The sequence below is a fragment of the Neovison vison genome, chromosome 1, assembly GCF_020171115.1.
Source record: "Neovison vison isolate M4711 chromosome 1, ASM_NN_V1, whole genome shotgun sequence".
In the NCBI taxonomy this organism is placed as follows: domain Eukaryota; kingdom Metazoa; phylum Chordata; class Mammalia; order Carnivora; family Mustelidae; genus Neogale; species Neogale vison.
The window spans coordinates 288636198-288653020 of NC_058091.1; the positions used below are offsets into that span (position 1 = coordinate 288636198).

The 16823-nt window shown below is 41.0% G+C and overlaps 1 protein-coding gene across 2 annotated transcripts in view; it reads left to right on the forward strand.

Moving 5' to 3' along the window:
- Positions 1-16823, forward strand: part of RANBP3L (RAN binding protein 3 like) — a 46471-nt gene that overhangs the window by 9595 nt on the left and 20053 nt on the right. Inside the window, exons 2-5 of one of the 2 annotated variants that reach the window (XM_044232627.1) lie at positions 13764-13822; positions 14926-14962; positions 15454-15531; positions 16523-16597. In XM_044232627.1, the coding sequence (XP_044088562.1) occupies positions 13764-13822; positions 14926-14962; positions 15454-15531; positions 16523-16597 (249 nt within the window). The remainder of the gene's footprint in view (positions 1-13763; positions 13823-14925; positions 14963-15453; positions 15532-16522; positions 16598-16823) is intronic. The other variant, XM_044232636.1, reaches the window with a different exon arrangement.

A 16823-nucleotide genomic window follows, 5' to 3' on the forward strand; every position in this document is an offset into this window, starting at 1 on the left:
CCTAAAGCATCTAAAGGGAAACACAGGAAAATATTTTCACAAAATTGGAATAGGCAATTTTTAGACATGCAAAAAAATAGATAAACTAGACTATGAACATTAAAAAACTTTTGTTGTTGGAGAGGGTATGTGCTATGGTGACTGCTGTGAAGTGTGTAAACCTGGCGATTCACAGACCTGTACCCCTGGGGATAAAAATATATTATATGGTTATAAAAAATTTAAAAAAAGGAAAAAAATATATTTGTTGTTTAAAAGATAGCATTGATACAAAAAAAGAGAAGACTGAGGGTGACTTAGTCTATTAAGCATCTGCCTTTGGCTTGGCTCATGATCCCAGGGTCCTGGGATGGAGACCCCCGTCGGGCTCCCCGATACTGGGGAGCCTGCTTCTCCCTCTCCTCCTCGCTCATGCTCTCTCTTGCTTTCTCTGTCTCTGTCTCTCTCAAATAAATAAATGAATAAAATAATTTTTTTTAAAAAAAGGAAAAAAGAAGACTAGGAGAAAACACTTGTGATATATAGATCTGAAAAAAAGCTTATAATCAGAATATGTAAAGAGCTCAATATCAACAATTTGATTTAAAAATAGGCAAATGACCTGGCAGACACTTTAGAAAAAGGATATACAAATGTCCAATAACCACCTCAAAAAATGCTCAACATAATTAGTCATCAGGGAAATGCAAATTAAAAACACTGTGAGATACCACTTTACATCCACCAGAATGGCTAAAATTGAATACAGCAGTGCAAAAAAATAAATAAATAAACAAATAATAAATAAATAAATACACCATGCTACTGTGTTTCAGAGAATGTGGAGCAACCAGAACTCCCCTTCACTGTCGTGAAGTGGTGTGACCAGTTTGGGAAACAGTCTGGCAGTTTCTTTTAGAGTTAAATCTATGCCTACCCTGTGGTACTCAATTCCATTCTTAAGTATTTTCCCAAGAGAAATGAACATGATATGTCCACAGAAAGTTTGCAGAGGAATGTTGATAGCGGATGTTATACCTATGCGCTCCGACATTTGAACAACCCGAATGTACCTAAGCAGGTAAATGGATAAGCAAACTAGTATGTCCATAGACTGGCATACTGCCAGGAGTAGAAAGGATTGAATTACTGATCCATGGAACCACACAGATGAATCTGAAACTGCACGACATTTTGGCTATGAAGACAGGAGGCTGAGCCTATGGAATGAAGGACTCTGAGATTGGCACCCAGGTAGCTCATACAGCGGGGTGCTGTATACCCACGGGCTGGTAAGCTCTGCCCACAGCACACATTCTAACCCTAAGGCTGTGTTATGGAAGGCCATCTGTTAAGGATGCTACAGACACTTCAGTTGGTAAATTCTCCTAGGAGAACAATCAGATCCCTTTCAAAACTAAGATTCTGTGATTTGGCCCTCATTCTTTTATTCATTTGGATGTTACCTCCTCAGCTGTGTCGTACAAGTTCTTTGGGACCAGTTACCTGGGTTTATACCGGGGACCAAGCATGTCACCTATAAGCAAATCACATTTTGTCACGTGACAGGCCCCGTTTAAAGCACTTTGCGTGTGTTAGCTCATTTCTTTATTAAAGTCCCGTGAGGTAGGTAACATCAAGACCTCACAGCTGGGGTCTTGAGTCAAGATCCTAATCCAAGAAACTCCAGAGCCTGTTTAACACATATTTGTGTCCTCTTTGGAGGGCACAAGATAGATGCTTAGCGAAATACATGCAAACTACCTGAGTGATGGCTGGCCCATGAACTCCGTTTGTGGTTCAGTTTAAAATGTGTTGTCATTGAAGTCACCAATTAATTCCTATATGAGCTGCTCACTGCATCCAGCTGTCTCCCAAAAGGGTGTATTTGACCCTAAAACAAACAGGTAAGAAAATGCAGCAGTGTCAGTGCAGACCTACCAGTCCAGGGCAGGTGGTCTGCTTCCTGGGCAAGCAATTGTCCCTTAAATCTCAGTGACTGCATGGTCTCCATCTCTCCCCACATGAAGCGTGAAAGGTCGCTTTGTACCACTTTTGGAACTGGGCTGATATGGCCTTGGAGAGATGATTTGGGTTTTAACCAAATACGCAAGAAGTATCCAAAACTGCAAATGAAAAGGGGCTAAATAATTGTCATTATTGGGATGCCTGGGTGGCTCAGTTGGTTAAGCAGCTGCCTTTGGCTCAGGTCATGATCCCAGCGTCCTGGGATCGAGTCCCACATTGGGCTTCTTGCTCAGCGGGGAGCCTGCTTCTCCCTCTGCCTGTGCTCACTCTCTCTGACAGATAAATAAATAAAATATTTTTAAAAAATAATTGTCATTATTATCATTCGCTCTTTTACTTAAACTGAGGGCTCCGTTCAAAGAGCTGGCTCAGGAACGCCTGGGTGGCTCAGTGGGTTAAAGCCGCTGCCTTCAGCTCAGGTCATGATCTCAGGGTCCTGGGATAGAGCCCCACATCGGGCTTTCTGCTTGCAGGGAGCCTGCTTCCTCCTCTCTCTCTCTCTCTCTGCCTGCCTCTCTGCCTACTTGTGATCTCTCTCTGTCAAATAAATAAACAAAATCTTAAAAAAAAAAAAAAAAGAGCTGGCTCAACTTCTACCTTAAATCATTAACTTGACTTGACGTCTTAACATTCAGGCAAGGTAAGTTTCACACCTGAGTTGCTTTTTAATGAAACCTGTTGGGAAAACCAGCATAATATCCAAAAGTCAGGATTCAAGATAACAGCGAATACCTGTATTCAGTTAAAAGGTGCATTCTTTCTACCCAGTGATCAGAAGACTTACCCTGTGTGGATGGCCAATCAGTAAGCACGAGGTCATAGGAGAAAGATCTAGACTACCGGCGAGAGATGATAGTTTGAAGTGGCTTTCGGGGTTAACTAAAGCCACGGCAAAAAAGCATGAAATCTGCGGCTGTGTGCTGAGCCAGGAGACAGGGGTTAAACTCTAACTGAGGAAATGAAAATGGACCTACAGATTCAACCAGAGAGAGAGGAAAGGGATTTTTTGTAAGTGGTCTGTATCCGTGCAGGATGGGCTTCAGGTCCAAAAAGAACCCAAGGCTAACAGGACACAAGTTCCTTTCCCTCGGCGCATGCAGAGAAACGACCAGACTTCCAGACACTATAGCTTGGTAACTTGACTGTCCCTCTCGGGTAGGCATCTGTAATGTCGGGTTTAAATAATGAGCACCAACCTTTCTTGTTCTGATGAGAGGAGGTCATTCATGAATGAAGTGTGTGACCATCTAGAGATGAAGGAGTTGAGGAGGGAGAACACCTTCTTTCTGGAAATGGACATTTTGGAGCTAGGGCTGTCTGTGTTAAACTTTAGTTTTCTTGCAGAGAAATGGAGTCACAGATGAAGACTCGAGTGCATGTGTGTTTTTATAAACTGAGCGTGGGTAAGACTTAGGCCAGCGCTACTGAATAGGAGAATCCGTTTGACCAGTAAGACCAACTTTGTCACAAGGAACTTCATTCTCAAGTATGGATTAATGTTTTGGTATTATTTGCCATTTTTCTTTCTGAATATCGAAAAAGCTAAAGTGAATTGGTAGATGGGATTATTTTGATAGTAGGACAAAGCAAAGTAGATTTCGAGGGACTTCTGGAAAAGAACTCCAGCTACAAATATACAGAGAAAAAAAAAATAAAGATTTAGGAAACAAATCTTCAAAAACTACCATAATAGAGGTATCAAATGTCTTTCTATCTTTGTAGACATTTCTCACATTTTAATTCTTTGTAGACATTTCTCACATTTATTGATTTAAATTTAATTTAAATTCAAAATATTGTTATTGCCTATTTCCTTGATCATAGCAGGCAATTAATGTTTATTAAAGGAATCAATTCATTTTCCTCCCAAAACTTCATCCAAGGGATTAATATTCCTCAATCACTGAATGTTAGAGCTTCAAACTCCACTTTGTCCAACAGATCTTCACTAGAAAAGCTGAAACCAGAGCAAAGAAGTGCCTCAGTTAATAAGGCAAAGAACTCATACTGTGTTCCTTCTACATCTATCTGAGAATTTTATGATAAAAGGGCCACATAAGAAAAGTATCTAAAATGGATAAAAAATCAAGATGAGATAAACTTGCATTTTATCTCATTTGAAAATACCATAGAAAAGAGTATTTACTTGTGTAATAATCCTAATATTAAGCATGTTGAGAAAATGATGAATATGTAGGGGAAGGGGGAGAACAGGAAATGTGGAGGGAGGGAAACACGTGGGGAGGTGCCAAATGAGAACAAGGAAAGGGGAAGGCAAATGAAGAAAAGCTGATTTGTTTAAAAAGTCCCAAAATGTGCTACATACATATGCTGAGATATTAATCAGCCTTATAAAGGAATGAAATTCTTCATACATGTTCCAGCATAGATGAACCTTGAAGACCTTATGCTCAGTGAAATAAGTTAGATACAAAACGACAAGTAGTATATGATTCCACTTACACGAAGTGTCCTTGAGCAGTTGGATTCACAGAGTGACAGAGCTGAGTATGGTTACAGGGTGCGGGCAGGGGGAGTGGAAAGAGGGGTTAGTGCTTTGTGCACAGAGTTTCAGTCTGGGATTATGCAAAAGTTCTCGAGACGGACGGCTCGAGACGGACGGTGGTGATAGTTACACCTTGATGTGGATATCCCTAATGTCGCTGAACTGTACATTTTAAATGCTTTAAATGGTAAATTTTAGGTGATGTATCTTTTCCCACAGTTTTAAAAAAACTTGCACGTAAATAATGAATGAATTTAAAGGATCGTTCTCTGTTTTCTTGAGAATTTTTCAAGTCATATAAATTTGAAAAGTGTTTTTCTCTTGTAGCATGGTAAGCAAAATATTTCTGTTTGCAAATTGCTACCTGGCCTTTACCTCTGCCAGATTAGTTCTAACATCAGTGCAGTAAGGTCTCTGCAGCAGGCATCCCTCTATTCCTGTCCAGTTCTGTGCCCGAGGAGGGCCTGCAGGGCATTTCAGTGACGATGAATGCCCGCCTGCCGGCTTCTGTGAGTTCCCAAGAAGAGAATGAGGTCCAGGGCTTCTGGGCTTATGAGCGCCTTGGGTGGGCAGCTCTGCTCCTTTCTTCTGGCCTAGGCCTCCAAGGTCTTGTTCTCAGGGGAATAACATCCATTTATTCCTGTGGAAACAAGAAAACAAGGAGCCTTTTCTCCTGCTTGCTCAAAGGCTCAAAGAGGAATAAGTTTAAGGAGAAGAGATTTGGAATTAGTAGAGGTTGCAGTCAAACTTCTCCATCCGGCCTGTGTCCTTGGAATCATGGAGGAATTTAAAAATAGTGTGCTTCTTTACTGAAGAGGAAGAGCTTAAATTTATCTGAATTCGACGTACGAAGCTATGCTTCAGCCATATTGACTTATTAATAGTCTATGTGACGAGTGACTTAATTCTTACTAATATGATACTTCGTGTCAAAATCACCTCTTTAATTTTAGCAGCCAAGAAACACTAGAGAATTACTTAAAATAAAAAGATACCATTTTAAACCTGTGCATGTGCCTGTTCAATATTAATCTTCAACATGTCATAAAACTTAGATGATATTTCTCTTTTCCCTCTCTCAGCAAAACGGAGAGACCCGTTCCTAACATATGGAAGCAGTTTCACACTGCAAGTTATTCTGAGGGGAGAATATGTGATTTATAAACGCTGTCAAATGAAATATGTATTTCCAAATGGTACCAAGTTGACCAAGCACATCCCAGGACACGTTCCCCATCTTTATTACCCCATGGGCATAAAGGAACAGTGTCGAGAGAAACAAACAGCCCCTTTTGGCATTCTCAATCCAGAAGTCCCACGTTTGTTGCTGGTAAACATATTCAAGTCATCAAAGATCGCAAGTAACCTTATCACAAAATTGTTTCATTTATCAATAAAATAGCTCCTTCAAATTATGGAGAAGTGGGTATGCTCTGTCGAAAGTAATACATTGGTCTGTTATTTTGGTCAGTGATTGGATGTATATATTGACATGGAGATTTGGATGGCAAGGCTCACCAGGCCACTGGTCTGCCAACATTCTCGAATACCTTCTTTCGTCAGAATGGGAACAGAAATGGTGAGATTATGTGAAACCTCTTACAGTGTTTACAGAGGGTGAAACAGAAGTGCGGGGGGACTGACACAGTCTGAGACGGTCTCTCGGCGAGGCTTATACAGAGCACGGAGGGAGCGGAGCTGTGACAGCGCAGGCATCTCACAGTGTCAGGAAGCTGGCCAGTAGCCATTTCACTCACAGTGGAAGCTGGGGCAGGGGGTCGGGGGAGTCTTGCTTACAGGACAAAGCTCCAGATTTGGAATCTGCTCTCACATGCTTTACCCATAAGTTTGAGCTGTATGATCTTGGGCACCTCTGGTAGTTTTAGAGCCGTTCTTTTCTCATGATGAACACACGGTTTCATGATGTTTCTCCTGAGAATCCTGGAAGAGCAGAGCTGACTGAGCATTTTGTGTCTGCCACCCATGCTCAGCATTTTGCCCACATCAACTCGCTTAGTCCTTACAACTCTGTGAAGAATGTTTTATGCTCTCCATCTTACAAATGAGGAAACCTGCCCTAGTTCATACTTAGTACATTCCGGAGATGGAATTTGAGTCCAGGTCTGTTTTCTGCCAAAGATTAGATGTTTAAAACTATGCATTCTGGCCCTGAGTAGCCACCAAAATCTGATGTTTTTAAACCTGTTTTATAATAGGTGAAGTATGATGCAAATGTAAGGTTTTCTAGTACACCAGTCCATCAAAGAAGCATCTTGGGAGATCACCAAGGTCTAACTTTTCATGCCACTTCTTCCTTTCTTTCTTTCTGACAGAGAAAGAGAAAGCCAGAGGGAACACAAGCAGGGGGAGTGCAAGAGGGAGAAGCAGACTTCCCACTGAGCAGGGAGCCCAATGGGGGCCTTGTGGGGCTTGATGTGGGACTCTATCCCAGGACCCTGGGATCATGACCTGAGCCAAAGGCAGGTACTTAATGACTGAGCCACCCAGGTGCCCCTTTATGTTACTTCTCAAAAGTCATATTGAGTTAAACACTTCAAAATGCAAAAGGATAAAGACTAATCATGACATGCACAAGCATATCACATGGGAGCTACTGTCTTTAAGAATGAAAAAAGAAATAATTCAAAGAATTATGTTGTGATCCTGGAATAATAGTAAAATTTAAAGGAGTGTGCTATGATATCTATTTTAAAAGTTACTGATCACCCCCAAATATAAAGCACAGTGCACATGATGACCATATATTTTGGGGGGTAATTGCAGAACACACTTTGAAATATAAAGCCTGGTTTTTTTCCCTTCACCCTTGTGTTTTGATCGACAGAATGATTTTGCCAGATCTTCTATACCAAATGGTTTAATTAAAATTACCTGTTTTTTAATCAGTGCACTTCTCCACTTATACAGACATTGTGAACTCAGTGACTTTAAAAAACAAAAATTTTTCTTCAGCTGAATTACTGCTACTATAAATCTCTGGATTCTAAAATGCGAATGAAATTATTTCACTGGCTATCTCCCACTATCACGTAAAACTGGATAATAAATTAAGCAGCACAGTTTGGAGGTGAGGTTGGACGGGTGTATTCAGCGCAGAATTCTCAGGGCTTGGTCCTACCACCAGAAGGGTAGCAAGTTCTGTATTTCACACAACCTCTAAGTCTTCTTGCTTTTTGCTCACACTGGAGACTTTCATCATCTCTATTCCTTGGTTTTGCAAAATTGGCCTGTGTGTATCAAGTTCTAGACCAAGGTACACAGCAGTGCAGGAAAAACTCTAGACTCTTTAGAATTTGCAATGAACAGATTCCTTGAAGATTATCAGCATAAGAAGCAGATGAGTTCAGAAAATCGGATGGATTACATAAACTCTGGGTGATGATGGCTGTGTTCAGTGAATTGAGATAGACTTGTCTCATCTTCTCTAATTTCTTAATCTGATATGATTCCCATTTTGAAAATGAGTGATTTCTTTATCAACATGGTATTGACAAGAAGAGGAATAGCTTTCCTGTGCAATTCTCATGCCGGTTCTTTTTGTCCCTAGCGTGCACTTCTCGTAATGAATCAAAACTAGAAATGCTAGATTTCTTAGAATGAGCAGTTAATAACTTCGTTTTCGACAAGAACTTAAAGCAGCTCAGAAAAATGTAGAAGTTGATTGACAGGGTGAGTGTTTTCCCCTTCTACTTCATACACTGTATTTATTACGGCAGTTTTGTATTTATAGTACACAGAATTGGTTATGACTTCAGCAGCAATGACCAGGACTGGAAACAGTCCAGCAGGGTCCATTCATCCTGTGTCTCAAGTTGAGTTAGTGTTTTGCAATCAGCCTGGAAACTTCCTGTGTAAACTGCCTCTATTTTCCTCCAGGGTCCTGGTTATTTTATCTTCAAGGCAGTACAAAGCATCTCATAACATAGAACCAAGAGTGTTCCATCACAGTTCATAATGTCAGTCTGTGACCCTGCTGCCTGCTCTGCGAAGACTTAACTTTTTATATGTCGGTGGGTGGGTGATTTGTTGTTTATTTCATTCCTTTTGCATTTGTATAGAACTCCTCCAGGTATGGCTGGAGATAATTCCAGAATGTCTCATGCTGGTGCTTCCCATCTAAAGTTCACTTGCTACGATTTGTCTATTTTTTCTACAAAAGAGATCATTTTTAGAGTTGAAACTTTAGGCGTTTCCGATTTTTGTCAAAGAATTTCAGTACCATGGCAAGGTTTTTATGTAGTTTATGCTTTCCGCCTGATTTTTTGCCTTGCAGAAATGAATATTTTAATCAACATTTATAATCTCAAGCAGAGTGGTGCCTGGGTGGCACAGTCGTTAAGCATCTGCCCTTGGCTCAGGTCATGACCTCTGAGTCCTGGGATTGAGACTTACACCGGGCTCCCTGCTTGGCGGGAAGCCTGCTTCTCCCTCTCCCACTCTCCCTGCTTGCATTCCCTCTCTTGCTGTCTATCTCTGTCAAATAAAATCTTTAAAACAATAATAATAATCTCAAGCAGAGACATTTTCTGAAAAGAGTTTTCAAGAAAAAAAATCAGATTTTAGGCACGTCAAAGCAGCAAACCAACTTTTGCATCAGAGAGGAAATCATTAATTGCTTTAAGCAAAATAGCTGAATGACTGATTTCAATATCAATGTCAATATTTTAATATCCTTACTACAGGGATTTCTAGTTAAGTCTTCAGAGTACCCCTTGACTTCACCTGACATTGAGTCATAACAATCGTAATACATGGTTTGAGTAATAATCATTTTCTCATTAATTGTCAGGTTACTCAGAACATCTGGAGGTTTAATCATTGACTCCACAAGTCTCTACTGCCATCTTCCTAAATTTGGTCTCAGATGAAAGAAACCGGGAATAGTCTAGAGGACTGCTTCTTAAATATATATATATATATATATATATATATATATATATATACACACACACACACACACACACACATACACACATCACCTGGGGATAGTGTCAAATCCAAGTGCTCATTCTGTAGGTCTGGGGTGGGGCCCGAGAGTCTGCATTTCTAATAAGCACCTGGTAATGCTACTGGTCAATCTGGGCCGCTCATCGAGGACCAACAATCTCTAAAACTATGTATGGGCCACAGCCTGAATTCAGGAACTTCCTGAGAGTAAAAGAAGAAATATAGGAGCTCAATGAGGAGAAGGGACAAGAAATAAGGTAAGCTAAGGATAAGGATAACGATATAAGGTAAGGACATAAGGTAAGGATAAGGTAATGAGTGAAAGGAAAGAGAAAGACCCTTGAAGAACAATGAGATGTTTCCCCGAGACTAACAAGAGTCATAGGGTCCTTGGATGTAACACTGGATGGCAGAGGAGGAGGAGGGCAGGGAATCTGACTTTTAGTGAATGTCTTCTGTGCAAACTGTAGTCTGATATATTGCTGTATGTTTATGGATGGGTGGATAAATCGATTGGTAGATATGGAAGATACTGCAAATATCTGGATATATGGAGAGATGTGTGCGTATATGGAGAATGGATGGATAGACAGATAGATGGATGGATGATGGATGAGGTTCTGCTTTGTTCCGAACAGGTTTGAAGAGGAAGCTGTACCAGGTCCTCCATATGCATGCATTGCTTCAGTCCTCATGACAACCTTTTCAAAATGCATACAGAGAGAGGTGATAAAGCTGAGGCTTAGAGTAATTAAAACAAAACAGAACAGCTCTAGGACCGTTATACTTCACAGCTGAAAATTCCATGCTTTGACCAGTCCCAGAACTGGACATAAGTAAAAGAGGCAGGGGCATAAAGAACAGTATTGGAGCCTGGGATAAGAGTGCACAAGAAGAAATTAGAGAAGAGGATGTGGCAGACATGTGGATAGGTCCAGCAAGAAGGGGAGAAGAAAATGCAGGACTTGCCAGGGCCTTGGTCCAAGTGGATAATTCCAGTCCTGGAAGCAATTAAGAAGTGACCCATTTGGCAGAGCCAGCCCCTCTGCAGGGGGGCTGTTGCCACTTTCTTTCCTGCCAACACTGTTTCCATACCCTTTCTGGCCCCGGCTAGAGTAGCCTGGTTCTATCCAGTGTGGACGACTCAGTTTTCACTTTTCCTGAACTACCAATACAGCAGAGAGGCCGTCTGCAGGACTCTACGTGGGAGAAACTGTGTAGCAGAAACTCGGGGCCCTTAGCAGAGTCCACCCCACTCCCACTGCTCTGAGTCAATGGTACTCCCTGTTCAGGGTCTTCCTCCTCTTCTGCATCTGCTTTTGGCTGCACAGATCCTTTTGAACCTCCTTCTCTGGGATGATTCATTGAGAAAATCCTCCAGTTGCTTTCCTAGATGAAGCAGGTTTGTCAGAGACCATCGGTTAAACATACAGAAGTAAGGGCAGGGACAAGGCCTTGCAACCCACCTAAAATTGGGGGAGGGGGAAACTGTGATACTTATTAGAAGAGGAGAAAAAGTTTATGTTCACTCGCTTTCAACCTCATCTTGTACCACTTGTCCTCTCTCTCTTGCCTTGCAAGGTGTCTTGTATACAGTCAACCCTCAAAACACATTTTTTGAATAAGTGGGTTGATCAATGACTACATCAGAAAGAAAAGAGGATAAATTTAAAAATATAAAATCAGGGGCACCTGGGTGGCTCAGTGGGTTAAAGCCTCTGCCTTCAGCTCAGGTCATGATCTCGGGATCCTGGGATCGAGCCCATCTCTGCTCTCTGCTAGGTGGGGAGCCTGCCTCCTCCTCCTCTCTCTCTCTGCCTGCCTCTCTGCCTACTTGTGATCTCTCTCTTTCAAATAAATAAATAAAATCTTAAAATATATATATATATAAAATCATAAGAACCTTGCTTATGTTTTGAAATTTTCCTACTGGGTCAAGTAAGAAACCTGTTATGGATCTGATGGCTTGATAAATGCTTAATTTTCGCATCGTCTTTGAAGCCAAAAGAGTTGTTTGGGAGAATCCAGATGAAGGAAGAGATGTGGAGAGTCTCTGCTTTCCAACCACGTGCCGCGTGTCACGTGGCAGTGTCAGGGGGAGAAGGTGGTTAGTCTGAGGCTACTGTACCTTCAATCAGATGGTGTATACCCCTGTCCCAGCACAGGGGTATTCACAAAAAAGATGCTCAAAAAAGATGGATGGCACAAAATATTATAAATAAATATTTATTGAATTAATGAACAACAGTGATGTACTTACTCTATATAGGTGCTCCAAGCTGCAAGGAACACTTAATGCTGCCCAGAAGATTGCTTTTGCCTGTGTTTAGCTGCATGTTTTGATCAAGGGAAAGTCAGCATGTCCATTGTCTAGGGTTAGGGCTCCTCATGCTATTTTAGGCAGAACTACCCTAAGGCCAGTTTAGAAGAGGCTAATTTATAATTCTAATTCATAAGTATTCCCCGGAACATTCACAAAGACTATTTTCTTTCAAAGTCACTGGAGTTCTCATTTCTTAAATCTAATGTAATTGCTGGAAGAGGAGTCTGTTCAAGAAGGAACAGGGCACTGAGTATAGTTTAATATGGATGGGAATGCCAGTACATTCTTGTGCGCTTTCTGCTGGAGCTTGCTTGGCTCCAAGGGCAGTCAGTGTGGTAAACGCTTGCCTGAAAAAGTGAACGGTTTACCTCACTGGACTGAAAGAAGGTACCCAAAATCCCAGGGCCCAAGAGCTTGGCAAGGGTGGTCTGGCAGAGTTTTGACACTCTTATGGGATTAGATTATGGGGAACTGGAAGACCCCTTCCTAGCATATAAAGAAAAAAAGTAGTTGTCTGATAGTTCCTTGAAACTCTTCAGTGAGAGTTTTCTTTATTCAGCCCAGGGAGGGCAAATTACCTTGGCTTGTATTCCAGGACAATATATTGGTAATGGCTGCTGGAAACCTGTAATGAGAAAATTCTAAGATCATATTTGGGCTCATTAAGAAAGTGTTGTCACTTATACTTCAACTTAAGAAAGATGGAAAGAGGAAGAAAGAAAGAGAGAAAGAAAGAGGGAAAGAAAGACGGAAAGGAGGAAAAATGGAAAGGAAGAAAGAGAGTTGTCATAAACTAGCAATGTCAGCTCAGAGTTTTGGAATGGGAATTGGTGGCATGCCACATATTTCATATCCTTTCTTTAAAGATATTTTCTTTTTTATTTTTGTCTTGTAAAAATCTGAGTACTTACATCCAAAAATCCATTTAATTGTCCCATAAACTCTGTGAGGTAACTATTGTTATAATCTTCATTTTGTTTTCAGATGAAGAAACTAAAGGTACAAACATATTATTTCCCCCAAGTATTAGTGCTACATGTGCCTAACTTCAGGGCCTAGGCTTTTAACAAGCATGTCATTTTCCCTTAGAATTCTGGACTCCTGATATTTAAAGTTGTTATCACTCATTTACACCCTATAGTAAATGAGTTTCTCTCTGTTGTCTTACCTAAGGTAAGAAAACATAAAAGATTAATAAGGTCAGCTGGGTGGAGGACAAAAGATTAAGACTGATTCTTAGTCTAAATATTGAAAACACAGCTTAGTATATGACTACTCCAATCAAGGAAGTATAGGTTATTTCTGGATCATTCTAAGGATGGAATGCAATCTATCTATACCATTTTTACCTTGAGATCCAACCCAAGTAGAAGAAATATTTTTTTTTTAAGATTTCACTTATTTATTTGACAGAGATCACAAGTAGGCAGAGAGGCAGGCAGAGAGAGAGGAGGAAGCAGGCTTCCTGCTGAGCAGAGGGCCCAATGCGGGGCTCCATCCCAGAACCCTGAGATCATGACCAGAGCTGAAGGCAGAGTCTTTAGCCCACTGAGCCACCCAGGTGGCCCTAGAAGAACTATTTTTAGATGAGATTTTTCACTCTTGCATTTTTTCATTCTAAAAGCAAAGATGTTAATCACGATGTCCTAATGATATTCTGAATGCAGGTAATTATACTTTGTTTTCTTTAAACACTTAAAGTGTGTTCTTTTAATGGGATGATCTCACTTTTTATGGAAACACATTATTATCGCTTTCCCCAAGTATTTATTTCTGTAATTAACTGTTAAAATCATTTGTAAATATGCAAGTTATAGTGTCCATGTAAAAACAGTTTGGATTCTACCGAAAGGCAGGAAAAATACAAAATGAAACAACAAAAATCTTCAAACATCCTTAGGCAGTGTTAAATTTGTCCAAATATAATTTGACTTTTTGTCTGTTCTTTTTCTTTTACAGAAAAATCTGTCATTGCTCAGCCAGTATTCGTTTTTGCAAAGAGAGAACACACTTTTAAGGTAAGATCAAGCTAATTTTCTTTGTTTGACTTTGACAAAATGATGTTTCAAGAAGCCAGTGACGCTGAATGGTATCATGGTTGCCTTAGTTTATCCTTTTGCTCCTCACTTAGCAGAGCCGAGCCTCTAGAATATTTATACAGTAGGTTTTTACTGGCAGCAATTTGGCCTAAATGGGAGGCCAGAGGCCTGCCTTGTCTTGAAGCTATGAATAACATACCATCTTTACCAAAATTATAGGGTTTTTTGGAGTGACTTGGAAAGGGGCGGGACTGAGAGAGGTTAGCAGGGTCGAAATTCCTCATGGGTCTCCACTGACCTCGCCTAAAACTGGGTACAAAATAAGTTCTAAACTGTGATGCTTGATTTAAAAGGGATCGTAAGGTCCCTTAAGGTCTGTATCATACTGAAACCACCTGCTTTGAAACACCAACGATAAGATTAGTAGCTTTCCCACTTTAGCTCGATTAATATTTTCCTGTTATTCATTCCTGCTTATCCGAGTCATTTACCCTACTATCCACAAACTCACTAAAGAAATGCTCAGGGGTTCCTGGATGGCCCAGTGGGTTAAAGCCTCTGCCTTCAGCTCAGGTCATGATCTCAGAGTCCTGGGATCGAGCCCCACTTGGGGCTCTCTGCTCAGCAGGGAGCCTGCTTCCCCCTCTCTCTCTGCCTGCCTCTCTGCCTACTTGTGATTTCTGTCTGTCAAATAAATAAATAAAATATTTAAAGATAATCTTGGAAAAAAAGAAAAGAAGACACTCAACCCCCAAGCCCTGGTCGAAAAGTCAGTTGCCCTAGTTGAAAAGTCAGTTTCCTGGGCCCCACCCCAGGCCTACAGCTCAGATCTTGAGAGCTGGTGTTTCAAATCTTCCTTTTAAACAAGTTCTGACAAGGGATAGTGCAGTCACTGAAATACAAAACCGCTCCGCTAAGACTTTGTTTTGTCTTGAAAATATGCCTAGGGTCAAGGAGCAAAGGTGAGTGGGTTTGCCCTGACCTAGCTGAATAGACGTGGCTTTTGAGAATTCTAAAGTGACAGGGTCGAATTCTGATGCAGCAAACACTCAGCTCTCATGGGCAACTTTGTTTCTTTCCAGAGACCAGCAGAAGACACGTTTGAAGCAGCCGAGCATGGTAATAACTTACATCCTGTATTTCAACCTGTCTCCGGACAAAGAAAAGAAGCAGGCACAAGTGTTTTGGCATGTGGCAAGAACTGGGGAAAACTTCATGGTTCTGCTGGTGTTTAAACACCAAATAAACTGACTTTTGTTTTGAAAGATGACATGTAGGAACACTGACGTTAGCAATACCTAAAATCCCTTGTTTCTCCAGTGCCTGGGTGTCCACCAACCAAAGACACTCCCTACACAATCTCAAAAGTCACATGCAGTTTCTTGCCAAAGCCACATGTTTCTAAGAGTTTCTTAGGAGGATGAGATGCCTATCACTTTAAAATCACCAAGCTGTTAACCCCAGTGTTTAAACTTGGGCTTCAGGACTTAACATGTTAGCAGGTGATGATCTATGTAAGCAAAAGGCCATTCTATTTATCCTTCCCCATTTTGGTTGAGGATAATTTGTTATTGCTGGCAATTTTACCCGTCCTGTTGAATTTCTTTCAGAATCCAATGGTTTTCTAAGAAAGCGTGCACGGTCTTCATCTTTTACTTTGCATACGACAGATCCTCAGTTCCAAGGAGGTAGGTATAGACCTGACTGTTGGCTGGTCACTGTTATGTTTTCCTTGTGTGAAATTAGTGAGAAACTTTTCGAAGGGAAATGTTTAAAAGTCTACCCATTGGAGAGCATTTATAATAAATTACTGGATAAAAATAGTCTATAAGATGGATTGTACAGAGAGTCACTATGTAAAAATTCAATTTGTCACCATGGAATGGAAGATGGACAGGACATCAGCCATAATGTCAGCAATGGTTATCTTAGGTAGGGGGATCACACAGGCAATTTGGGGTTTCCCACCCACTCTGCACTCTGTCATGTTTCCAGAGTGTCCGCATTGAGTATGCATTAACTTTGTAATTAGGGGAAACTGACATTTCTCCCTAAGTTACCATTTACTTAAATAAATAGATGTCTGCCTTGAAAAGAACACTTTAAGAACTTCATCACATACTCTATTCTGAATAAACCAGTAACTCAGTTTGCCTCTCTTCTATACTCTAAGCACTCGTAATTCCTTTTATACATGACCGCATTGCCCTCTCTGCCTTGTAAGACAGCTATCTCTGTGTATGTCTGTCTCCTCCACTGCGCCTTCCCTGAGGTCGTCTTCATGCCTGGTAGAGTGTCTTTTATACATGGGGAGCACTCCAATATTTATTGAATTGAATAGAAATTAATTTATAATTCTCATGACAGGCATATTATATTTCTATTGATTAAAAATACAAAACTGGGGCGCCTGGGTGGCTCAGTGGGTTAAAACCTCTGCCTTCGGCTCAGGTCATGATCTCAGGCCCCGGGTCAGGCTCCCTGCTTAGCAAGTAGCCTGCTTCCCTCTCTCTGCCTACTTGTGATCTCTGTCTGTCAAATGAATAAATAAAATCTTTAAAAAAAAAAAAACCTTTTCTAAATTAGTGATACAGAAATTTTAGAAACAGCAAAAGTCCAAATCAAAAGAAACACAAAAACCTACTTCCTCACTGACTTCAGTTTGCAATTTGCTTCTAGCATCCACCTTGTCCCAGAATCGAATGAGATCATCATCCTTCACCAACCTCCTGACCTTCCCCCCTTCTGGGCCAGGTAATAAACAGCTTCTAGAACCTTGAGCCTGACACTCTGACTTTTTCAAAATCCATTCTCGGGGCGCCTGGGTGGCTCAGTGGGTTAAAGCCTCTGCCTTCGGCTCAAGTCATGGTCCCAGGGTCCTGGGATCGAGCCTCACATTGGGCGGTCTGTTTAGCCGGGAGCCTGCTTCCCCCTCTCTGCCTGCTTCTCTGCCTATTTGTGATCTCTGTCAAATAAATAA